A 27,399-nucleotide genomic window follows, 5' to 3' on the forward strand; every position below is an offset into this window, starting at 1 on the left:
TTCATCATGATAAGGTGGTTCTACGCACCCATCCCAAATTTTTACCTAAGGTTGTGTCTGATTTCCACCTCAATCAGTCTATTGTCCTTCCGGTGTTTTTTCCGAAGCCCCATTCTCATCCTGGTGAGGCGGCGCTTCATACCCTTGACTGTAAGAGGGCGTTGGCCTTTTATCTCCAACGCTCCAAGTCTTATCGGAAGGTTCCTCAATTATTTTTGTCCTTTGATCCTAATCGTTTGGGACACCCGGTTTCAAAGCGCACCTTGTCCAACTGGTTAGCTGCTTGCATTTCTTTTTGCTACGCTCAGGCTGGTCTCCCGCTTGCGGGTCGCGTTACGGGTCATAAAGTGAGGACATTTGTAAAGCTGCCACTTGGTCTTCGGTTCATACGTTCACCTCCCACTACTGTCTGGATACTTTGTCCAGAAGCGACGGCCGGTTTGGCCAGTCGGTGTTACGTAATTTGTTTTCATAATTGCCATCCTCCCACCTGCCCTTTTTTGGTTGGCTTGGAGGTCACCCACATGTGAGAATATCATGCCTGCTTGTCCTGGGATAAAGCACAGTTACTTACCGTAACAGGTGTTATCCAGGGACAGCAGGCATATATTCTCACAACCCGCCCACCTCCCCGGGGATGGCTTTCTTTGCTATGTTATGGAACTGAGGACCACGAGGTGGGGATGCGCCCTCTAGTGGCAAGAAGGCTAGCACATGCGTGGTGCAGTGTGCAAACTTGAAACTTCTAGCAAGTTTGCTTGAAAAGCTGTCCGCGCTGGGGCTCCGTAGATGACGTCACCCACATGTGAGAATATATGCCTGCTGTCCCTGGATAACACCTGTTACGGTAAGTAACTGTGCTTTGTCTGTCATGCCAGTATGTTAAATACATCACCACCAGTTTCCAAGGGTTCTTCAAGTTTATAGCATGCAAGCTCTGCATTGCATCTGAGGCTGATTTCACCATTGTCTGACATCGATGGAAGTCTAGCTTTAATGGCAGCCACATTGGTATCTTTAACTGTTTCCCAAAAGCTGCGCTTGTGTCACCGACGAGGTAAATCTGTATCCTGCATGTGAAATTGTTCAGGTACCACATGAGTACTTTCTGGTGCGGTTAGTGTTGCTGGTGGGATGCTCGGTGTTTTCATCTTCAGGATCTCTTGTATAACAAATGCAGTGTTATCTGTTACCTCACCATATGTAGACTTGAATCTTGGGTCCAGAAAGCTGCTTAATCTGTAAGAATTATTATATAAAATGTCTTGAAATCTTTGCAATAAACTCTTTCAGTTCTTCTGTGAAGGAACTGATGATCTTTACATTTCTTGACTCGCTATCATCACTACATCCCTCTCCCTCGTCCCCATCATCATCATCAGCTCTTATATCTGATTTGCTTGATTCATTGCCAGACTCACCAATGGAATTTATCAGGTGTTCAACCATTGGATGAACAACAGACACAGTAACATATTGCTCACCAGATGCAATTGTAATTGCTTCTTCAAAAGCTTCCAATATATCAACAAGCTTGTGTGCTAAATCATAGTCACATTTCTTCGTGGCTTTACTGTTATATAAACTTAAGCTGATAGGTTGCTGTAACTTAATCACACTTCGTAACATGAGGCAAGTACTGTTCCATCTAGTTTTTACATCACCAATGAGTTTCTTTACAGGCATTCCCAAAGTCTCTTGAGCCGTCTTCAAACTTTCTGTGAGAATTGTACTATGATGAAATGTGCTAACAATATCACGGAATTTGTGAATGGTATCTGTGATAGCTTGCTCAGACAGTAGTCCATCTTCGACACACAACTGAAGTGTATGTCCAAAGCAGTTGTAATGGACCATGCAGACACCTTTTCGAATAAGTTTGCCCACTGCTTTTTTCATTGAGGCAGCATTATCGGTGATAACAGCGAAAACCTTGCCTTTTAGCTTCCAAGTTTTCACAGTATTTTCAACTGTATCAGCAATATTGTCACCTGTATGTCGCTGTAGCATGTGATGTGTTTACAGCACAACATTGACTGGTTGAAAGCCTTTAGATATGCCATGTGCTGTGATTGTAATATAAGCCTCCATGGGTCTTCTTGTCCAGAGGTCTGTTGTGATGCTTACATACTTAAGATGGTGAAGCTTATCCATAACATGAGCGGAAACTTCTTCATATTTAGCATCAATCATTCGATCTAAAGTTTGCCTTGATGGTACTATATAGCCTCCATTCAAAGACTGTGAATAATGAAGAAAGCCTTCTCCTTTACAACATTAAATGGCTGCATGTCTGTGACAATGAAATAACAAAGTGCATTATTAATCCTTTTTTTATCTGCTAGCTGCAGTGGCTTTTGGAAGAAGGATGAAACAAACCTTTGGCTGGTATAGAAGCTTTTCTAGCGGTGTCGCTGGCTTGTAGTTCAAGATATTTTGCTTTATGATGTCTTTCAATATGCTGTCACAGATTACGAGTGCTACCACTGTGTTTAACAGCTACTTTGCAAAGCTTGCACCTGCCATTTCCATTATCCAAATGATCAAATAGAAACCATATTACGGAACGTTGTTGCTCAGCTGAACTTGTTGCACAAGTAGAGTCTTTATTTTCAGCAGTTGTTTTGTCCATCTTTTAGTCAAGCAGTACCCAAAATAGAAACAAAACATTTTCATACAAGTTTGCATACATAATATTTGCTGACAGTAAGCAAAAACCAGATGCGCATTCCCAGTGCCTGGAGAAAACTGCAAACTGCTCGTCCGCAAGGATGCCAGCAGGCATCAACAACACAATAAATTTCACAAAGTACTTCAAAAAATCACATTTTTCCATTAAAGCAGTTTTGGAGACATGCATGAGCAGTTTTTTCCCCCTCAGTCCATAAGTAATCAATATGAAAAAAGATTTCCTTAATTATCTACTCAAACAACATTTTTGCTATTTACTTTCATTGTACCTAGGCTATCATTCGGTAGAAAAAATTTAGTTTGTTAAATCAAAATCTGTCTGGACTTTGGACTTCTATGAGTGAATGTTCTGCTTGATTGAACAAATTAAATTTTTTCTTCTGAATAATAGTTTAGATACAATGAATAGCAAAAATGTTGTATGAGTAGATAATTAAGTAAATTTCTGATAGCCTACAAAAATGATTATCAGCTTCCTCAGCCCCAAAGAAAATTATCCCCCAAGTTTCACCAGCCCCCCTGCTTGATTCATATACTTACAGGACAATAGGGCACTGTGGATGTGGAATTGCGGGGAAGAGAGGAGAAATGCGCGAAGGAGAGAGCCAGCCAAAAACACCCTTTGCTGCTGCCGACTTTGTCCGCTCGGCGCTCCCAAGTCCTTTCATTTCTTCTGATGTAACTTCCGGTTTTGCAAAACAGGAAGTTACATTAGATGGGAACCACTCCGGCGGGAGGGGCGGCAGAAGGAAAGCCTGAACCGGTCTCTGGGCTGAATCGGTGAGTCTGTTTTTTTCTTAAGAACGAACCGATTCGAATCGATTCACCTGATTTAAATTGGTGAACCGATTCAAATTGTGAATCGGGCAGCACTAGTATTTAGTATTTTTGTTCTTTTTCCTCGACCTTCACATCTCCTGGGTGAGGCTGGATGCCTAGGGAGCTTTTGTTTTAGGAATAGGCTTGGATTGAGTCCACTAAGCCCTGGGCGACTGGCCTCTAAGGCTTATTTCCTGGAATTTATCTGGCATTTCATCTCCCATTAAGCGAATGAAAATACTTACTCAGTTAAAACATCACAAGGTGGACATTGCCTGTCTTCAGGAAACCTGGCTTACTGATAGCGAACATCAAAAATTACGGCGGAGTTGGGTGGGTGATATACCTTATGCTTTTTCCTCAGGTAGGAAGTGTCTGTAAAGAGACAGGATCCCCAGTGTAGATACCTACTGCTACATCTAATGATAAGGGATAAACCATTTCACCTTCTTATTGTATATGGTCCTAATACCTAATCACACACGTATTTTCAACATTTGGTGAATTTATGCATTAAAGATTTTGAATTGCCATTGATGATAGCTGGAGATTTTAATCAGGTTTCTGACACAGCACTGGATAGATCTCACCCTGGCGTAGGAGTGGCAATAAAACATACTAAAGGAATCCCATATCTATGCCGCTCGCTGGGGTTGGTGGACCCATGGCGACTATTACATCCTACAGAGCGAGATTACACCCATCAGTTCTGGGTGCATCACACTTTTTCCTGGAAAGACTATGTCCTGATCTCTGAGTCTTTGTTCGTACAGGTAGAGGAGGCTTATATTGGACCTTTTGGAGATATCTGATCATAATTTAATTTGGTTAGATATTACTTTGGGTGGACAGGCAGGTCTAGGTGCGGGATAGAGGTTCCCAGCGTATTTACATGAGGATAAACAATTTATCAAATATTTGCAGCCCAAACGGGAGGAATATCTTCAATTTAACTCTCAACATCTACGGGACCCCATTCTGATCTGGGAGGTGGCAAAAGCTGTACTTCGGGGAGACACCATTGCTTATGTCTCCACTCATAAAAAGCGTATAGCTCAGGGAATATTACCTTTAAAACAGCAATGCAAGCAGTTGAAGGGCATGCTATTGAATCAGCCTACCCCACATAAAAGTGAGGCGTACTTGGCGGGCCAAACTGCACTCAATGCCTTAATTCATGAACGCACCAAAAAATCCTTGCTCTACAGTAAATTTCAGTATTACAAATGTAATAAAACTAGTAAACTGTTAGCCACCATAACAAAGAATTGACAGGGGTCGAGATATGTATCCACTTTAAAGGATGAGCAGGGCAGAATTTTGACACAACCCAAGGCAATTTCAGATTGTTTTTATCATTATTTTCAGGCCTTTTATACAGCCCCTGGCCCTTACACTGGTCCTGAAGTGTCTGCTTATTTGGAGGATGCTGAAACTATTAGATTCTCATATAGCTCGGCTAAATAGGCCTCTTCTGTTAATAGAAGTGTTAAAGGCTATTAAGATTCGGAGATCATATACAGCTCTAGGGCCAGATGGGTATTCTCTAGAGCACAGTTCTTCAACCGCCGGTCCGCGGACCGGTGACGGTCCGCAAAAAAATCTTACCGGTCTGTGAAGGATTCGGGTCCCCGCCGCAACGAAAGGTGCAGGCGTCAGCTGACTTGCAACTTCCTGTTGCCATCGCTGTGCCGGGACTCCTGTCGCATATGCTTCCTGCCTTGTCTCCGCACCTCCAGACCAGCAGCGGCAGCTCTGTGTGCTTTTAACTTTCGGCACAGAGCTGCCCCTAAGCAGTAGTTTAGCGCGGTTTCATGAGGCAGCCTCGGGGCCTTTGCTAGGCAGGCCCACTTCGATGATGCAATATGGGCCGGCCTAGCAAAGGCCCTGAGGCTGCCTCATGAAACCGCGCTAAACTACTGCTTAGGGGCAGCTCTGTGCCGATGTTAAAAGCACACAGAGCTGCTGCTTGCCTAAAGACTCTTGGGCCGCTGAAGGAGGGCAAAGAGCAGCTGTCCTGGAGGTTTCCCTTCCTCTCACCTTTGCAGGTCCCTTTTTTCCACCTTTTTTTTTTTTTTTTTCTTCAAACGGCAATGGGCACCAGCATCGACATCAAGTAAGTTCCACTGTTCCTTGCAAGCGGTTCTGTTCGGCCAAAGCTTCCCCTCTGACATGAGCCACCCTCAGGGGAAAGAAAGTGACTCGCAAAGGTGAGGGGAAGGGGGGCAGATGATGGAAGTTGGGGGGAGAGAGAGAGAGAAGGGGCAGATGATGGAATGGAGGAGATGAGAGAGAGAAGGAGACAGATGATGGAAGTGAGAAGAAGGGAGAGAGAGCAGAAGGCAGATGGATGTCAGTTAAGAGGGGAGAGCAGATGCTGAATGGAAGTGGGGAAAGAACACATATTGGATGGAAGGAGGAGATAAATAAAGGGGGAAGAAAATAATAAGATAATGGAGGGGTGAGGGAAAGGGGTGACAAGCTGTGGGTAGACACAGTGAAAAGAGGGAAACAGGACTAAATAGTAAGAAAGAATTTAATTTAGATGGAGGCAGAAAATAGAGAAGGAAGACCAGAGAAGAAAAGGGAAGAGAGAGCAGAGAACGATATCAGATCTGAGTGGAGGAAATGAGAAGAGAGAGATGCTAAAAACCACAGGGGGGAGGGAAGGACAGAGATGCCAGACCATGAGGGGAACAGAAGGAAGATGATGGATGCCAGACCAAATTTGGGGGGGGGGGGGGGGCAGGAGGAGAGATGGCAGGGAAAGACAGACAGTGAATGGAAGGGGCAGATGCTGGACTGAAGAGACAGAGGAGGTGATCATGCCACTGTACCGGGCCATGGTACGCCCTCACCTGGAGTACTGCATCCAGCACTGGTCACCGTACATGAAGAAGACACGGTACTACTCGAAAGGGTCCAGAGAAGGGGTTGGAGGAGCTGCCGTACAGCAAAAGATTAGAGAAACTGGGCCTCTTCTCCCTCGAACAGAGGAGATTAAGAGGGGACATGATCGAAACATTCAAGATACTGAAGGGAATAGACTTAGTAGATAAGGACAGGTTGTTCACCCTCTCCAAGGTAGGGAGAACGAGAGGGCATTCTCTAAAGTTGAAAGGGGATAGATTCCGTACAAACGGAAGTTCTTCTTCACCCAGAGAGTGGTAGAAAGCTGGAACGCTCTTCCAGAGGCTGTTATAGGGGAAAACATCCTCCAAGGATTCAAGACAAAGTTAGACACGTTCCTGCTGAACAAGAACGTGCGCTGGTAGGGCTAGTCTCAGTTAGGGTGCTGGTCTTAGACCAGAGGGCCGCCGTGTGAGCGGACTGCTGGGCATGATGGACCACTGGTGTGACCCAGCAGTGGCAATTCTTATGTTCTTAGGGCAGTCGCTGGATGGAAGAGAGTGAAAAGGCAATGAAAGCAGAAACCAGAGACGACAAAAGGTAGAAAAAAATAATTTTATTTCTAGCTTGTGATTCAAATATATCAGATTTGAAATATGTATCTTGTTAGACATAACTGGGGAGTGCAAAGCCCAGGCAGTGCTTCTTTAGCTTCCAGCTGGCTTAGGACTCTGACCAGGGGACAGTTGCCCTAGTTCCACTCCCCTAACACCATTCCTGTCATGTGTGACTGGTATTCTGTTACATGATATTTGTGTAGAATTCTGTAATAATTTGGCTTATTCCGTTTTCTTGATAGTAGAGGGGATATATGTGAAGGGGAGGGGAGACAGGAGTTTTGTTGATCTTTGTCCTGTATTATTTGTATTTATAAAATTACAATTGTAAAGAATACTGTTTCTTTTTATACTTTAATAAAATATGTTCAATATAAAATCATAACTATTTGAGGCTTGTGCGGATGGGATCAGATGGTTTGTGGGACCGAGCTCGCAGGGACGGGGCGGCGATGGTTTTTAAAAAAAATTTCGGTCTTAGTAGTTTGCCGGTCCACAAAATAATTATTTTATTTCCGCCGGTCCATAGGTGTAAAAAGGTTGAAGAACACTGCTCTAGAGTTCTATAAAATTTTGGCCCTATCTATTGGTAGCCCCCTCGTGGTGTGTTATGAGACTATTCAGTCCATTGGTGCTTTACCCCGTTATGCAAATGAGGCCCTTATATCCTTAATCCCCAAACCATCTAAGCTGAGAAATTAACCTGAATGCTATCGGCCCATTTATTTACTCAATGTGGATATTAAAATATTTGCTCGGGATTTGGCTAATAGATTGGCCACAATTTTACTTGACTTAGTGACTATTGAACAAGCGGGCTTTGTCCGTGATAGACATTCTGTATTTAATGTCCTTAGGGTGTTATTGGCATATTCCCGTGCTCAGCGGCAGAGGACACCAGTGGGGCTGGATGCTGCAAAGGCTTTCGATAAAGTCCACTGGCATTACCTTTTTCAGCTGCTTATTCATATGAGATTTTCTGGGTGGTATTTGAATGCATTGAAGGCTTTATACACTACGCCTACGGCCTCGGTGCTAATTAACGGGGTGCGAACATTTAGCTTCCCTATTGGACGGGGTACATGACAAGGCTGTCCCATGTCCCCATTATTGTTTGTTCTATACATAGATCCTCTCCTCCGTACCTTGATGCGGGATGATGAACTGGTAGGCTTACAGGAAGGGACTTCACAGCTTCATGTGTTGGCTTTTGCGGACGATCTATTACTCACCTTGGGGACTCCCTAAAGATCATTGTTTAGGGCTCGGGAAATTCTAGATTAATTTAATGTTTATTCTGGCCTTACCTTGAATATGCAAAAATCATTTGTCCTGCCAACTTCCCCTGCTGTCCAGGAGAAGTGAATGGGCATCTTTCCTTTGAAGTGGGCGGATGGGCATTTGGTTTATTTGGGGGTCAAAATACCTAAATGGCTATATTTATTACAGATGTCAAAATACCTAAATGGCTATATTTATTACAGATGTTACCATTCATGTTGACACAGTGGCATGCTGCGCAGCACAATATTTCCCTGTCTGCTTTTTTTATGGCGGGGCAGACATGCCCGCATACCACTGTCCATCTTGATGTTACCTGGAGACCAGGGAGGATTGGGGTTACCAAGTATTCAAAGGTTTAATATTGCTTGTCAAATTAGACACATGACAAAACAGTTTCTTGATCATATGTCTCTTTAGCTATAAATTACAATACAGTGCTCATTTGCGGTCCGCGATTTGCGGTCCCGGTCATTCACGGTATTTTCTGACCACGAATGACTGGGCAGGAGAGGGCAGCCGGCACGCCGGCGAGTGAAGGAAATCACTCGTGGTATGCTCCTACCGTCTCTTCCTGTGCTAAAGTCGGGCCTCACCAATCAGGAGCTGCTTTGACACACTGTTTTGATGCACATGCTTTTTTGATGCACAATTCGATGGATTTTTGCAATGTTTTTGTCAGTTCTGCTTGTTACTTGCTGTCCTGACCTTTCTTCATCAGTGATACTTTCTCTCCCCTCGGAAAAACGTTTAATCCATTTGTATACTGCCATTTTTCTTCATGGCATTATCCCCATAAACTTGGACTAACATGTCCCTGATTTCACTTCCACTCATGCCAAGTTTAACAAGAAATTTAATGTTTGTTCATTGCTCTAATTCAAGCTCCAACATTCTCACAATGGCACATAAAAACACGCAACAATAATGAACGCCACTCGGCAAGATACCGCCACAAGTTGTCACAAACACAGCTGTGAGACACTGATATACCAAAGTTATGAACCCTTACCGAGTTGTTTGAACAGTGCTGCCAGCGTAAGCGCATGGAGGCAAGTTCACAAACTTATTTGTCAGACCTTATAGATTTAAGTCTCCTAAATCTATCACATGATTGTGGCATAGTGAGAGATCAAATAAAAAACTATCCTCTACCTTGTTCCAATTACTAAGAGGTCTGTAAATTAATAGTATTCCTAAATCTTTTTTCTCTTTTTTTTCTTTGCTACTGAGAACTTAAGAGGTGTTCTTAGTTAATTTAATTATGCTGATTTCAGATCTGTAATTGAAATTCAGCTAGCAGCTCAGGTTTATGAGATACACTTTACAGATTTTTTAGACAGTTTGCCATATCGGCACAATATTGCGAGTAGAACTATGTCCCAAACTTGAGTTAAGGAGTTTACTCTGAAAACAAACACGAAGAGAATAAGGAGACATATGTTACAGCATATATTTATGCCTCTCAGCATGATGAGAGACTTTCCCTGATTTGCTTTCCTTCACCTTGATAGGGAGATGTCATGCTGGGCTGAGGAAGCCTCCTGGACTAACTAGTTCTTTGGTTTTTTGGTTTGTTTGTTTTTCAAGTAGGGAGGGGGAGAGTATTAAAAACAGTGCCAGATTAGGCGTGGGGGGAGAGTTTATGGGGCCAGAAACAGAGGGCACAGAGAGAGAGAGAGAGAGAGAGATGATGGGCAATGTTCTGAAGGGAGAGAAGTTGGACCTGGGGTGGTATGGAGGAAGAGGGAAAGAGATACTTGAAGGTAGAACTGTTGGGAAGAGAAAGGGGAGAAATGGTGGACATGGGTTGAGAAGAGGTAGACAGACAGAGAGAGAGAAGGGATGGGGCAGTTAGGAAGAGAAAGGGAGAGAAGTTGGATCTGGGGATGGAAGGAATGGAGAAATGTTAGGCCTGGGGGTGGAAGGGAGAGAGAGATGCGGCATCTCTTCTTTCTTTTTTCCTTCTATCTCATTTTTCAGCATCAAGGGGGCAGGGCAGAAGAACAGAAAAGAGAGGGAGCAAAATGTTGGACCACGGAGAGAGAGGAGGAGGGATGTGGTAATGGAGAGTAGACAGCCATCCACTTCAAAAATAAGATCACAAATATCAGAGCTGCATTCATAAACACACCCACCCATCTCGAAAAAATAATAACAAATCCAACAACTGATGAAGCCATCGTAGCAGACAGATGCTGGTCCAACTTCCCAATCCTACTTTGGTCGGATATGAACCGACTCTACAATAAATACAGCCATGCATCCAGCGAACTCAATAATTGCCCCACCTACCTGTTATCAAAGCCTCCACCACATTCAAAACCAACTTGATGCTATGGATTCAAACCACACTAACAGAAGGCCAATTCCCACAGGATTTAGGAGAGATTATAATCACCCCTATCATAAAAGATCACAAGGGCCCAATAGATTGCCCCTCCAACTACAGGCCTATCGCTTCAATTCCAATGTATGTCAAAATAATAGAAGGCCTTGTTACACAACACCTCACAAACTACCTGGAAAAACATAACCTACTTCACCACTCACAATCAGGTTTTCGAACCAACCATAGCACAGAAACACTTCTAATCTCACTCCTAGATATAGCCCGACAACACATCAGTAAAAGAAAAAAGATGATACTAATACAACTTGACCTCTCTGCAGCATTTGACCTAGTTGACCACACCTTATTACTACAGATACTCGAGGCCATAGGGATCTCAGGCAAGGTCTACAATTGGTTACAAGGGTTCCTCAAATCAAGAACCTATAGGGTAAAATACAACGATACCAAATCAGAGCCATGGGCAAACCCCTGCGGAGTACCACAAGGATCACCTCTCTCACCTATACTCTTCAACCTCTTTATCTCCTCCTTAGGAGCCACCTTAGATAAACTAAAAGTCACATCCTTCAGCTACGCAGATGACATCACCATACTCCTCCCCTTCGACCCTTTAGAGCCCACCACCACAGAAAAGCTGGAAACAACCTTAGATACAGTAGAAAAATGGATGATGGATCACAAACTAAAACTAAACCCAGAAAAAACAAAATTCCTCCTGCTTGAAAAGGCCAAAACCCCTACCATCACAGAACTGATAATCAAAAACACCAAATACCCAATACAACTCGAACTAAAACTACTAGGAGTTACCATAGACAGATGTTGCACAATGCACTCCCAAATCAACAAGACGACACAGAAAGCCTTCCTAACCATGAGAAACCTACGCAAAATCAGAAAATTCTTCAACCAAACACAATTCAGACTAATAGTACAATCCTTAGTACTAGGTCTACTGGACTATTGCAACTCCCTATATCTCCCTTGTCCAGCCTTTATGCTAAAACAACTCCAGACCATACAAAACACCGCCCTCAGACTAATCTACTCACTTAGAAAATATGATCACATAACAGCTGCCTTATTAGACTCCCACTGGCTACCCATACAAGCACGAATTCAATTCAAATTCTACTGCCTATTATTCAAAGCATTACACGGCTCTTCCCCATCCTACCTAACCAACCGCTTAAACCAGATCTCCTCAAAAAGACACAGAAGAACCCCTAACCCTTTCACCTTCCCCCCTTTCAAGGGCACACATCGCAAGAAAATGTTCGACAACCTTCTGGCAACTCAAGCAGCAAAACTCAACCAATCCGTCACCAACCTGCTGACAACATCGGACGACTTCAAAACGTTCCGCAAAGAAATCAAAACCCTGCTCTTCAAAAAATTCATCCAAAAATCCTAACCCCCTTACCTACCACCAGCTCACTTCACCAACCTCTCACCTTCATCCAGAAAATTCCAGTTACCCAAAAAAAAAAAAAATTGCATCCTCACTGGAAAATGTCCAGTAATCTCCTCTGAAATGTTTACATCTCTGGAAATGTCCAGTCAATTCTTTTGTAATCCGCCTTGAACTGCAAGGTATAGGCGGAATAGAAATCCGTAATGTAATGTAATGTAATAGAAGGAAATGGGAGAGCTAGGGACTGAGAGGAGATGGAGAATTGAGAGGTAGCTGAAAATTTTAAAAGAAGGGTGAGAAAGAGGGCAAGATTTGAGTGGACAGAGGCAAAAAAGAAAAAAAAAAAGTTAAGAGAGCGGAATGGGAAAAATAAATATATTGGAAACAGGCATAAGGAGGGAATGGAACAAGAGAGAAGAGGTGAAAAAATGGACTACAGACACTGGAAAGAAAATTAGCAGAAGATAGACAAAAATAGAGAAAGAGAAACTGAAACCAAGATGATGGAAAAACAAAATGACCAGACAACAAAAGGTATAAAAAAATAATTTTATTTTCTATTTTGTGATTACAGGTTTGAAATGTGTATCCTGGTGTTAAACAGCAAGCATGAACTAGGAACTAAAAGAGAGAAGAAAAGCCTTTTAAAATTTATTTTGTTTACACTAGAGTTGTGCGGGGACAGAAATCCCACCTGTCCCTGTGAGGAATCCCCTCCATCCCCGCCCAGCCCCCTTTAAAGTTACCTGTCCCCATAAAAAGCAGCAATTACTTCAGAAAGTTTTGATTTTTTTTTTAAGCCTTAGTTTATTTAAACCAACAATAAAATACAATCTTTTTTTTTTACACCCCCCTCCTTTTTTTAATACCCCTCCTCTCTATAAAAAAATATTTTTAGTAATAATCCATGAGTCACAAAGCAAGGGTGCACCTAGAAAAAGGGATTATCATAAACATTGCAGTGAGCATTAGAACATTAATATACCCAATTGTTAAACTGAAGCCAGATTAATACAGATCGATCCTGCAGTCAACACAAAAAGAAAACTGTCTTTTTCATACATACAGAACACAATCTCCCTACCCCTCACACTGGCCCACTTGTTTCCTTGTCACCATCACCACACTCTTCTTATCCCTGATCCTGTCACCATGATCCGGTCACCATCATCTCTGTACCCCTTTATACCTGTTCCTGTCACCAGATTCTCTCCCTTCCCCTTCACACCATCCAGCCTGCCACTTCACTCTCCCTACCTCTCTCTCTGCCCAAGTGGAAGGCTATCACCATGGCTGGCCTGTCTGCCACCTTATTCTCTAGCCACCTGTCATCCCATGCTCCATCTCACCATTACCTCATTCTCCCTACCCCTCATGATGGTCGTCACCTTTTCCTTTTGCTAGTTCTCATATTAGCCATACTGCCTGTTTCTGCTATCTTGTGCCCCCCTCCTCTCCCTATCACCTCACTCTCTCCCTTTATGCTAGCTCTCACTCTTTCTTCTCCTCACCCGGGCCTGCATATAACTTCCCCCTCCCTTCCCCCTAGCTCTCCGCCACAATCCCAAGCCCACCCCTGCCTAACCTGTGGACCAAATTGACTCTCCTCTCTTTCCTCCCCCATCTGTCACATGCATGCCAAGTCTCAGCGCCCACCAAGCCTTTCCCCCTCTCTCACTAACTTGATTTCAGCAGCACCAGCCAGCTCCTGCCAAGTGGTTTGGCAGGGGGAGTAGGCCCTCTCCCAGTTAGCCACTCCAGTGCCCAGGAGCTGCAGCCATCTTCACCACGGCAGTGGGGAGCCATGGAGGGGGAGGCGCAGGGGCCTGGCCCGCCCCCAACACCCGACGTCCTTCCCTTCTCCAGACCCAGTGCCCACTTACCCCACACAACTTTGGCCAGCTCAGGTGGGGGCAGGGCAGTACGCAGCTGGGAGCCAGAGAGCCATCTCGCTCGGGTGGCTGCACAAAAGCAATGAAAAGTGAAGCGCTGCAGCTCCCCAGAAGCAGCAACTCGGTCGCCTGCTCTCCCTCCTCTGGAGCTCATCACTTAGGCAGTAAGCTCAGCACAGGCACACATTGGTTCAGCTGCAGCACAGTGGGCCAATCACAAATGACCTTAGAACTCTGAGGTCATTTGTGATTGGCCCGTTGTGCTGCAGCTGAACCAATGTGTGCCTGTGCTGATCTTACTGCCTACGTGACGAGCTCCATGCTTTAGTGACCTGCTGCTGATTCGTCGGGACTCGGAGCTCAGTGCAGCACCGGACTGAAAATAAGGTAGGCCTCGAGTCGGGATAGGAAACTCAGTTCCATCCCTGTGGGAGTCCCGTCGGCCTTGGAGGGGTCCCCGTGGGAGTCCTGTTGACCTAGGGGGAATCCCCGTGGGATTCTCGCGATCCCTGTTCCCGTGCAGACCTCTAGTGTACACCACAGAGCCGGTGTGGGATTGGAGAGTTTGTAACCCTATACTTCTACTAAGACTAAGGGGTCCTTTTATTAAGGTGCACTAACCGATTTAGCGTGCGCTAAATGCTAAGATGCCCATAGGAATATAATGGATGACTTAAATTGATTAGCGCACCTTAATAAAAGGACCCCAAAGTGTCTTAATAAATGTTTGGCCCATGACTTAGCCTGTGTTTTAGATTTCGGCTCCTTATGTGTTTGAGTTTGACACCCCTGCCTTAAGAGATGAATCACGTGGAACCATTTTGATTTTTTTCTGTCTCCATCCACTGGTGGGCAGATATAACATTCACAGTTCCTGAGCTGATCTATTGGGATTTAAAGGAAACAAATTTATCAGGTAACAATTTTTTCCTTAATTTTCACTCTATTTGCAGGGCACCAAGCTGTGGATTATAATGGAGTATCTGGGCGGTGGTTCTGCACTGGACCTTGTAAGTTGTTTGATCTAGCATTTTATTTTCAACAAATTGCAATCTCCATTCATAATTATAATTCATAATTATAAGTTTAGTTCTAAGAAATTATAGTGCAAGGTATTAATATGGTTTTCATTAACTTGATCCATAATATATTCAAACTAGCTTTCCATTCAGTGCTGTACAAAAACAAAATACAGTGGAACTTTGGTTTGTGAGCATAATTCGTTCCAGAAGCATGCTCGTAAACCAAAGTGCTTGTATATTAAAGCAACTTTCCCCATAGGAGGTAATGGAAACGCAGGCGATTCATTCCAAATCCCAAAAAGCCCCCCCCCCCTCGAAGTCATTGGCGCACTTCCACCCCAGGAACTGGCTTCGCCCACCCCACCCCCGAGAACCCTCCCGCCCAAACCCTTACTGTGATCGGGCTCCGGCATGCAGCACCAACCCACAGGATGTACCGATGCCGAAAGAGCCTGCTGCTGATCTCTGCTGGGCCTTGAGCATCTGTGCATGCTCAAGGCCTTCTGGCTCCCACTCTTTCCAAGATTCTAATGAGATTCTCGGTTTCTCATTAGAATCTCGGAGAGAGCGGGAGCCAGAAGGCCTTGAGCATGTGCAGATGCTCGAGGCACAGCAGAGATCAGCAGCAGGCTCTTTTGGCACCGGCATGTCCTGTGGGTTGGTGCTGCATGCTGGTGCCCGATTGCGGTAAGGGTTAGGGTGGGGTGGGGGTGGGGGGGATGCCAGTTCTGGGGGGCGATGCCTGTTCTTGGGGATGGGGGCTCGCATATTGAGTCAATGCTCGGTTTGCGAGGCAAGATTTGCAAGTGTTTTGCTCATCTTGCAAACCGCGTTACTCGCAAACCGAGGTTTGACTGTACTATAGTCACAAAAACCTATATGACAGAATATTTTATTAATTCCATTTTTGTCCAAAGGATAAAGACATATTCTGTTAGCTTTACTATTAAGGTAGTATCTTTTTCAGCTGCAGTTTTATTAGCCTAAAGAGGGAGCAAATCAACAGTGCTGTCCTTTGTTTTCTCTTTTTATTACACTTTTTTCCATACTTTGTGGTGGTAAAAAGTGTTCTAAGTTTTGTTCTCAAGATTAATTATTTTTACATAAACTAAAAAGTTGTCTTAACTCAGTTTGTGTCCAAAGTCCAAGAATCCTCAAGAGGCAAACCATCACTGTGTGGATATCAGGATGATGTTAAATTTATTTGCAAAATGATTTTTTTTATTTTTTTAACAAAATCAAAACAGTTATTCAATTGTGGTTGTACTAAGGAAGGATTGCTAATTCTAAGACTTCATTTTAAAATGGCCTGTGACTTGTATTACTGAACCATAAAGGACTCGGATATCTGAGTTTCCTCTGTGTACATACTATTAAAATGGACTTCCACCTTTGTGGAAGATGTATGTAAAACAGCAATTGGGAGAGGGGGGGTTCACCAAACACTGTAGCATCAAGAGACGGATATGAGCTGATGGTCTGGTGGGAGATTAATACTTTGGGCTGCTTTGAATTCCATAAGTTGTGACTGATGAGAATTGTAATAGACTGAGAATTGCTTCTTACTGTTGGTTCCTGTTTCTTCTTAGCAGCTAGCACTTGTATAATAAAATAATAGAAAAGTCAATATTAAATATCCCTAACATATAATGCATGTAAACACTTTTGGGTCCCCATTTTAGTGAATAAGGTAGCAATATAATAATAATTATCCGAGGACAAGCAGGCAGTATATTCTCACATATGGCTGTCATCATCCAAGGAACCTTGCACGGACAGTCAAAAAGTGTACTATCACTTAAAAACTTTAAGACTACCCATTTGCTGGTACCTTTATGCCCAATGTCAGCTCACGGGATCATCAGTTTTCTGCGGAGATGAGAAGCTGTTCTTTAGAGTTTCTCTAAGTGTGTCAAACTTGTGAATTTTTTTTCTACCTTTCAGTTTCATTTTTTCCTTACTTTTAGTTATATTTTTATATTTCATTTCTTTTTATTTCATTCGGTTTAAACATTTTGGATAAGCACATAAGAATTGTCATAAAGGAAGCAGTGTTGGGATGTATGGGATTTGGGAAAAGATTTATAGATTGGATATTCACATTATATAATAGTCCATTAGCATGTGTTAAAATAAATGGGTCTTATTCCCCTACATTTGAACTTCAGAGAGGGACAAGGCAGGGGTGCCTGCTGTCCCCTTTGATTTTTGCATTAGTTATTGAGCCATTGGCATAGAGAATAAGATAATCTCAACAGATAAAAGGCTTGAGGGCGGCGGGTGAAGAACAAAAGTTGGCACTGTTTGCTGATGATGTATTGATTATTGTTGAGGCTTCGGAGTTGTCCTTAACGGCTCTTAAGGATATTATGGGTGAATATGGTCAACTGTCAGGATTTAAAGTTAACCTATTTAAGACGGAAGTAATGAATATATCAGCTTCTATGGAGAAGATACAGGAATTACAGAGATCAGTGCCTTTGAGATGGGTAAAGGAACCTATTTGCTATTTAGGAATAATTTTTGGGAGCAGATTGGACACTTTTGTTTCAGCAAAATTATATACCGTTGGCAACGGATATTCAGAAAGATTTAGAAAGGTGAAATAAGATGTTTAATTCATGGCTAGGATGTGTGGAAGTGGTAAAAAGGTTGATCCTTCCTAGAGAATGACACGTGGCTGTTACCCGCAGCTGGCCGCGGGTAACCCGCCAAAACGGTAGGGAAAAAAAATGTGTTCACCGTTGCTACGGAGACAAGGCCATTCACCACTCCGTGGAGCGGTGAATGGCCTTGTCCCTGCAGTTAAGACCCGCCCAAAGATACAAACTATCCTTCCCCTCTCTACACGGTATTCTCTATGCAGGTAAACTGGGAAAATCACTTCTCTTCAAAATCACAGGTCTTTGGAACGACCCGCTGCGGAACCTGGGCTCCCTCCAATTATTCTGCAAGCAACTGAAAACTTGGCTCTTCTCTAACATGTAATTCTAATTTCCCCCTTACTTTTCCTTTCTATATATAAGCTCATGTAAACCTTTTCCTTTCTCTTATATTTTAAGTTCTTATAAACCGTGCCGAGCTCCATTTCCGTGGAGATGATGCGGTATATAAACTTAAGGTTTAGTTTAGTTAAGGGAGGGAACGCGCACGGTCACCTATCGTGCTCCCTCCCTCCTTACTGCTGCCGCCGAGTCTAAACACCTTCCTACTCCCTGCCCCTTACCTTCGTGGCCGGCGATTTCTAAACTGCCTTCTTACAGCAGCTGGAGCATTGAAGCTGCATGTGGCTGCCGTAAAGGTCATCTCTGACGCAACCAGAAGTTGCATCAAAGACGACCTTTCCGGCAGCCATATGCAACTTCAACGCTCCTGCTTCTGTAAGAAGGCAGTTTAGAAATTGCTGGCCTTGAATGTAAAGGGCAGGGAGGTTTGTCGGCACAGTTGTGTGCTGCAAGCAGGAAACACTCCTCCTGCCTGTCAGACCGGGGCCTGTTGTCTGGGGGGGGGGGTGCACGGGTGCATGGCGGATGTGGCTAAGAGGTGTTCTTGCTGCAGGGGGGGAGGTAAAAGCGCCACGAAGGTAAGGGGCAGGGAGGGAGAAAGGGAAGAAAGATGGGGTGAAGGGAAATGGGGGAAGAGAGATTGGAGAGAAGATGCTGAAAGGACGTGGAGAAGACAGTGGGGAGAAGACGCTGAAAGGACATGGGGAAGACAGCGGGGAGAAGACGCTGAAGGGAAATGGGGAAGAGAGGGGAGAAGATGCTGAAGGGAAATGGGGAACAGAAAATGGGGAGAAGATGCTGGCAGGGAAGAAGACAGAGATGCCAGACTATGGGGGGAGTGGAGGGAAGAAGATGGGTGCCAGACCAATTGGGGGGGGGAGGAAGAGGCACAGTAACAGAGCAAATGGAAGACGAAGAGACAGTGGATGGAAGGAATTGAATGAGAAGATGAGGAAAGCAGAAACCAGACAACAAAGGTAGAAAAAAAAAATTCTATTTATTTATTTATTTTTTGCTTTAGGATAATGTAGTATATTAGTTGTGTTGATAAAAATTTATAAACAAAGCCCTGCCAGCTGAACTTCTCTTTCTCTAATTCAGCAGCCAGAACTTTGATTTATAAGGAAGGAATAACCTAAATATTACAGTATTAAGGCTTGTATGGATGCTGCGGAGACGGGGCGGTAAAGGGGTTGAGGATCAATTCGACCTCGGTCCAGCTGGCAGCCTAAAGATCTCAGCATTAGAGGAATGGCTGATTGAGACAGAGTGGAGTGCCGCAGGGCTCGGTCTTGGGCCCGACCCTTTTCAACATATTCGTAGGAGACCTGACTCGGGGGCTTCAAGGGAAAATAACATTATTTGCCGATGACGCCAAACTATGTAACGTAGTAAGTGACAGCAATTTGTCCAACAGTATGACGCAGGACCTGCTTTTGTTAGAGCAACTGGGATTCATCGCTAAAAAATGTAAGGTCATGCACCTTGGCAACAAAAATCTGTGCAGAACTTACACCTTGAATAGTGAGACCTTGGCTAGGACTACGGCAGAACGAGATTTAGGAGTGATCATCAGTGAAGACATGAAAACTGCCAATCAAGTGGAGAAGGCTTCATCCAAGGCTAGACAAATGCTGGGTTGTATCCGTAGAAGTTTCGTTAGTCGGAAGCCCGAGGTCATTATGCCTTTGTACAGAACCATGGTGAGATCTCATCTGGAATACTGTGTACAATACTGGAGGCCACATTACCGTAAAGATGTGCTGAGAGTCGAGTCAGTTCAGCAAATGGCCACCAGGATGGTCTCGGGGCTCAAGGATCTCTCGTACGAGGAGAGGCTGAATAAATTGCGGCTAAACTCCCTCGAAGAACGTAGGGAGAGGGGGGAGACATGATTGAGACATTTAAATATATCACAGGTCGTATCGAGGTGGAAGATGACTTTTTCTTTCTTTTTTTTTTATATATAATATTTCTTTATTGAGCAAACCAGTACTCACAGAACATAACAGAGTAAAGGGACATCCATCAATCCAGAAAAAACCGCCCTACCGGGCATACAGAGAGCAAAGGTCAGAAACACAACCAAGATCAGATGTCTCAGGAACAAGAGGTGCTCAATACAATTTTCCATGTAAAACCCTCGGAACCCCCCCCCCCCAGGACATATCGTAGCACCCCAATACTATAACATACATTAGAATACACCGTAGAAAACCGGATCCAAACCATCCCCCAACCCCCCCACCCACCCCTACTCCCGACCTGTGAAATATATATACGAAATACACAAAATAGACAAAATAGACAAAAAATAGACAAAATGGGGAGGAAAACTAGGTCAAAAAGAGAAGAAGAAGAGGAAAAAATAAAGAGAAAGAGAAATGAACCCCATAAGAGAATCTAAGTAAGAATGAGTCTGAAGAGGGAGAGTACAGAAGAGGACAGAAGACCCCAGTAGATGCTAACAGTTCAATAGTAGACTCCTCTCGCGATGGGGAAGGGACAGCCAATACTCCTCCCATACATCCTGAAATCGAGACCACCTTCGTTCATCCCGAGTGCCCACGGCCCGTCTTTCCAAGAGAGCTAAGTCATAAAGAGACCCCTGCCATCGAGAGAAAGAGGGAGCATGCGGCTCTCGCCAAAAAGTCAAAATGGCTTTCTTAGCCAGCAAAAGGGCCTTAGAAATCAACTGCCGCTGCCCAACAGTGCAACCATGAAGCTCCGCCTCCTGGTAAAAAAGAGCTACACAAGGGTTACAGCTCAGGAGCCCATGAACCAAGGAGGACAAGAAGACCCAAACACGCTGCCAAAAGGCTCGCACAGAGGGGCACTCCCAAAACATATGCCCCAGGGAAACAGGATTTACAGGACATTTGGGGCACCCCGCATGAGCTGCAATACCGGCCCGGTGTGCTCTGTGAGGGGAGATAAAAGCCCTGTGAAGGAATTTATATTCTTGTTCCCTATGTAACATGTTACATGATATGGTGCGCAAATGGACAAAGCAGTGAGAGATCAATGCAGACGGGACTATGCAGCCTAAGTCAGCACTCCATGCCCCTGCCAACCAATCAGCCCGTTCGGTCTTTAGGGGGGGGGCCCCAAAGCATCAACATAATAGCGAAGATGTGGAGCCGTGTCCTCCCCCAACGCCAAACACCTCCTAAGATCCCGTGCCACAGATCCGCTCAACCGATCCCCAGAGAAGCTGCGGACATAATGTCGGAGCTGGAAGTAGCCGAAAGCGTCCACCCTATCCAGCCCATATAGCGACCCCAATTCGACAGAAGAAAGGAGATTGCCCCCATCGGAGAGAGCATCCCCTATTCTGCGAATTCCATGTGCATGCCAAATCCTAAACACCTTGCTGTCACTGCCCAGTTTAAAATGCAAATTACCCACCAGTGGTAGAAGAGGAGTTATGTTAGAGTTAATGCCCAAATGCTTACAAAGTAATTTCCAAATGTGCCTCATATAAGACCAAACGACATGTCCCCGGTAGACGGAGTCCAACTGGGCAGCTGGAGCATGTAACAAAAACAAACCAGAGATAGGGTGTAAAAAATCCCTGTCCACAGAAATCATTAAAAAAGAGGAGCTCTCCATATACCAGTCCCGAATCAATCTAGTCCCACAAGCCAGATTATAGGCGCGAATGTCTAGCAGTCCAACTCCCCCTTGCGACTCAGGCAACATCAAAATACGAAGAGATAGCCGAGGCCGGCGCCCACGCCACAAGAAAGTCCTCAAAGCACTATACAACAGAGCTAAGTCCCCGGTCCGCAACCACAGCGGAAGAGTTTGAAACAGATAAAGCCACCGAGGGACAATCATCATATTGTACAAAAATATATGCCCCGCAAGGGATACCGACAAATCACCCCACAAGCGGAGGAGCTCAACCGTGCTCCGGAGCAGGGGCTTCACATTGATCTCATAGAGTCGCGTGAGGGATGACGGTATCAGAACCCCCAGATATTTTACCTGCTGTGGTGCTTCCCGAAGCGGGAAATCAGCCCACGCATGCGAGATACTAATATGAAGAGGAAGCGCCTCCGATTTAGACACATTGAGTTTTAGGCCCGAGATTTCCCCAAACTGGTGAAACATCTCCAATAATCTAGGGAGGCCTGAAACCGGGTCAGTCAATATTACCATAATATCATTGGCAAAAGCCATGCAACGCAAAGAGGAATTCCCCAGCTCTACTCCAGCTATCCGAGGATGGCATCGAAGGGAAATCAACAAAGGCTCCATAAACAATATATAAAGCAGAGGGGACAAGGGGCAGCCCTGGCGAGTACCCCGCTGGAGCACAAAGTCCGGAGAAGCTACCCCATTAACCAATACGGCCGCCACTGGGTGGGAATAAAGGGCCCCAAGAGCTCTCATAAAGAACCCTCCAACCCATAATATCGCAAAAGGGGAATAAAAAAGCCCACTCTACTCTATCAAAGGCTTTTTCGGAGTCAAAACTAATAGCCAGCGCTGGTTGCTGCCGAGAAACACAATGGGCCAAAGCAAGGATGAGCTTCCTAACATTATGACCTGCTAATCGCCCCCGCACAAAACCTACCTGATCTGCACCCACCAAAGAGGGAACAAACTGGGCCAAACGGTTAGCCAGAACCCGAGCTAAAATTTTTAGATCAACATTAATAAGCGAAATAGGTCTATAGGATCCCACAAGCAAGGGGTCTTTTCCCGGTTTAGGCAATACAGTAATCAGCGCTTGGTTCGCTCCAAGAGGAAACTGCCCTACCTCCGCCGCGCTTTCAAAGTAGCCCCGTAATGGATCAGCCACATACCCCTGAAGAAAACGATAGAATTCCCCCCCAAAGCCGCCAGGGCCTGGAGATTTACAAAGAGGTAGATGCTTGAGAACACCCAGCACCTCCTCTCGGGTTATAGGGGAAGCCAAGACCTCCGAGTCCGTCGCTGATAGTTTTGGTAAGGGCAAAGATTCCAAAAATGCCCGAATCTGAGATTCCCGACCTACTACTTCCGCAGTATATAGAGAGCTATAAAAGGTGACAAATAGTGTTCCATCTGAGACTGATCCGTGACCAACCTTCCCCCATCATCTTTAAGCGAGGTAATCAAATTGGCACCCCGCCTCGCCTTAGTCATCTGGGCCAACATTCTACCTGGCCTATTACCAAAACGGTGTAGTCGGTACTTATAATAGAAAAGGGATTTGTGGGCTCTCTCATGAAGAAGTGCATGGAGTGCTGACTGGGCCATCTGAAAAGCATGTTTATGAGACAGGGTAGGATTCTGAAGGACCAAAAGTCTACTATCCCGCACCTTGCGTTCAAGAACCAAGATTTTTTCCGCCAGCATTTTCTTACGTCGCGCGCAGTAAGCTATCACAGCCCCTCGGAGCACTGCCTTGGCAGCCTCCCAAAACATAGTTCCATTATACCCATGGTCCCCATTAAATTCCACTGCTGCTCCAAGTAAGATTTAAAGTCCAGGTCCAAATGAAGTGCTATCAGGAATCGCCAGTGCTTCCCTCCCCCCAGGGCGCTAGCCGAGAAGCTGATGTCCATCCACACCATGGTATGATCCGAGAGAGCCAGTACTCCAATCTAAGCCACATGAACCGCATAAAAGGAGGAGCGCGAGAGGAAAATATAATCTATTCTAGAGGAGGAATTATGCACTTTAGATGTATGAGTGAAATCCCGCTCCCCTGGGTGTAGGGTCCGCCAGACATCCACTAGATCCAAAGCCTCCAACCAAGCGGCAAGCCCATTATCGGACCTACCGGAGGTGTGAGTTGATCCCTTAGACTTAGAGGAATCCAGAAGCGGATCTAGTATAGAGTTAAAATCCCCCAAAAATATTTTCTGAGACTCATGGATTTGTGGTACAGACAGCAGTACCCCCAATAGTGTCCTATAAAAGGACCGCTGTGCACTGTTGGGTACGTATACGGACATAAAAATTACAGGGCGCTGATTAAGAGAACCCTGGGCAATAACATAGTGTCTCTCTGGATCTGAGAGGACCCTAGATGCAGTAAAAGACACCAATTTGCGGATCAACAGTGCCACCCCAGCCCTAGTTTTGGAGGAGGAGGCCGAGTAACACTACCCCACCCAGGATTGACACAATTTACCATGTTCCCGTTCAGTGAGCTTAGTCTCCTGCAGTCCAGCTACATCAGCCTGATGTCTGGCTAGGCACTGCAAGATCTTGGTTCTCTTGATAGGAGAATTGATACCAGATACATTCCATGACACACACCTCAAACCCTTCTTAGCAGGCATAAGAAAGAAAAAAGAACCAGATATACCAAAAGAGAAAAAGAGCACAAAACAGCTGCCGAGAGTCTCAGCCCATCCCCCAGCAGCCCAGTCTCCACATCACTTCCTCACATGAATCAACAACATACACACAGGTCAGGAGCCTCCCCCCTCCTGAACTCCCCACTCCCTCCTCCCACCCAACCCCCCAACAGACCAAAAACCACCACACCAAGAAGGACTCCATGTGGCCAGAAGTCCCCCTCACAGCCCCTGAAAAACAGAGCCCAAGCTTCCAAGAAGGAAAGAAATTAAAGACAATGTTTGAAATAAAACAGTATATATCAAAAAACAGTTCCCCACCCCCACTGAGTCCGTGTCAGTGTAGAGGATACATAGCCAATTCAAGCAGGGGAGCAGAAATAAAGAAATAAAAATGTCAATAAGATGGCAAACCGCTGCAGCAGCAGCAAGGCAAAAATGTCACATCAAACCTGCATAAACTGGAACAAGTAAACATAGTCCAGGTCCCAAACCGGATTCCCCAAGTAGAAGTCTCCCTCACTCTCCAGGGTCTCCGAATCAAATGCGCATACCCTCCGCAGAGGCAAAAAAGGCTGATCAAGCTCCCGGCATCAGGTCAGGGAACCACGTGGTCAGCTGGGTTCTGGCCGCCGCACATGTTTCAAACACCACTGGTGTGCCATTGTGGATAACCCGGAGCTTAGCAGGGAATTGCAATGTGAATCGAATCTTCTTCTCCGTGAGGGCAGTGCAGATTGGCGAAAAGCCTCGTCGAAGAGCAGTAATCTTGGAAAAGCAGGATACGATGATTTTGAAACTGAAGATCTTTTCGCTGGCGGAAATTTTTAAGGAGCAGATCTTTTATAGCAAAATTCAATATACGAACTATCACCACTCGTGGTTTTGCCATCCCCTCCTGCTTCCTGCCCAGTCTATGGGCCCTCTCAATGAGAAGCGGGCCAAAAGCGCACTGATTCTACAATTAGACCTCAGCAGCGCGTTCGACCTGGTAGACCATGAAATCATGCTACTGTGCCTTGAAGTAATGGGAATTTCTGGAAAGGCAAAGAAATGGTTCCAAGAATTCCTAACAAACAGATCCTACCGAGTAATCAGCAATGGAAACTACTCCAAACCATGGAAAAACCCGTCAGGCGTGCCTCAAGGCTCCCCACTATCATCCACCCTTTTCAATATCTATATCGCCTCCTTAGGTCACCTCCTACAAAAACTAAACTTAATACACTACATTTACGCAGACGACATATCCATTCTAATCCCCTTAAACGACATCACAAAAGAAATTGTAGACAACCTCTCAAACATAATGACAGAAATCGATAAATGGACCACCAATTTCAAACTGAAATTAAACGCAGAGAAAACAAAAGTCTTTCTGGCTAGTCCTAATGACAAAATTACGAGAACAACGATAAAAATAAACAATCACGAATACCCAATATCCAAAAACATAAAAATACTCGGTATCACTCTAGACACACACCTAACTATGACTGACCACACAAACTCACTAGTGAAAAAATGTTTTTACACGCTATGGAAACAAAGGACCATAAAAAAATACTTTGACCCAACATCATTCAGGTTGCTGGTACAGGCGCTGATCCTATCCATTCTTGACTACTGCAACATCATCTACCTGGGTATCCCACAAAAAACAATAAAAAAACTGAGACTAATACAAAACACCGCCGTTCGCCTAATTTTCGGACTAAGAAAAAGCGACCACATCAGCCCCTACTATAAAAAGCTGCATTGGCTACCAATAGAAGCGCGAATATTATTCAAATTTGCTTGCACCTGTTTCAGGCAAACCTGGGGACTAGCACCTTCTTACCTATTAACTCACTTCATCTTACATAACCCCACACGAGCAACCAGAAACAAAAACATCTTTGCATACCCAAAGATTACAGGCTGCAGATACAAATCATTCCTGGACAGAACCTTTAAGTTCCAAGCGAACAGACAGCAAGTTTGGCTGAAAAACTACATAAACGAACCCAATCTGACATACAGTGCATTCCGAAAATCGATCAAAACCGCCCTTTTCGCCAAATTCATTGACTAAAACTGTACCCTCCCTCACTAGGACTTCCCCCCTGAAAACGCCTTTTTCTTGCTCTCAAGAAGCTCCTTTCATGTATTCAGGTAGTCTCTACCCATAGAACTTCAATTAATATGTAAGTACTAAATATTCAGGTACTTATAACCCACAGAACTCCAATTAGTACGTAAGTTTCCCATTTAGATTATTGTATAGTATGGTATTGTACTTAGACTTATTGTATTGTATTGTATTTAGACTCATTGTAATGTATTGTATTGTACTATATTTAGACTCATTGTACGGTATTGTAAGTAGACTTATTGTATTGTATTAAGACCTGTTATTCGCTGAATGTCCAGCCTTCTTACAATGTAAACCGCCTAGAAGTTGCCTGACTTTGGCGGTATAGAAAAATAAAGTTATTATTATTATTATTAAAAGCAGGGGAAACCAGTAATTCCTCAGCCAGCCATTTCTCCAGGGCAGGCAGGAGATCCGCATCCGAAATAGTTTCTGGGATACCCACCAGACGCAAATTATTGCGCCTGTAGCGGTTCTCCAAATCGTCCAGTTTGTCGGTGGCACTCACCACCGTGCTTTTAAGCTGGCGTAGCTCCTCCTGCACCTGGGTAATCGCGTCCTCCGCGGTGCCCACACGGTGTTCCACCTCAGTCACTCGTGTGTTAAAATCAGCCATAGAAGCAGAAAGCGTCTCCAACGATTCCTGAACTTTATCAAGCCGGGAACCCAGAGCTAGGACCACGGCATCCGTGAGCCGTGACACCATATCCTCACCCACGAGGTCTGGTGCTTCTGCCTGGCCCATCAGGCCCTGGGCCCGATTTCAGCCGTTCCCGCTCCTTCCTGCCACTTTTTGTTGCCATATCAGTGCTGTTTTTGAGCACAAATTTGTCCATAGACCCGAGGGCAGCAGTGGTCTAGCGCTTGGGTAAATCCGCTCAAAGAATTTAGTTCAAAAGGGCTGATTTGGAGGGAGAATTTTGGAGCTCAGAGAGAACACGTCTTCCCTGTGCTCTGCACGGCCACCACTTTTTCTTTCTTAAAGGACCCTCGGCCACAAGAGGGCATCCACTGAAAAT

General features: G+C 44.7%; 1 protein-coding gene across 9 annotated transcripts in view; it reads left to right on the forward strand.

Moving 5' to 3' along the window:
- The window catches only part of STK25 (serine/threonine kinase 25), a 407,778-nt gene that overhangs the window by 94,819 nt on the left and 285,560 nt on the right, over positions 1–27,399 (forward strand). For 8 of the 9 annotated variants that reach the window (XM_033957946.1, XM_033957945.1, XM_033957950.1 and 5 more), the window contains exon 3: positions 14,874–14,930. The exons of the other annotated variant lie outside the window; for it this stretch is intronic. In XM_033957946.1, coding sequence (XP_033813837.1) covers positions 14,874–14,930 — 57 coding nt within the window. The remainder of the gene's footprint in view (positions 1–14,873; positions 14,931–27,399) is intronic. 9 annotated transcript variants of the gene reach the window in all.

The sequence above is a fragment of the Geotrypetes seraphini genome, chromosome 9, assembly GCF_902459505.1.
Source record: "Geotrypetes seraphini chromosome 9, aGeoSer1.1, whole genome shotgun sequence".
In the NCBI taxonomy this organism is placed as follows: domain Eukaryota; kingdom Metazoa; phylum Chordata; class Amphibia; order Gymnophiona; family Dermophiidae; genus Geotrypetes; species Geotrypetes seraphini.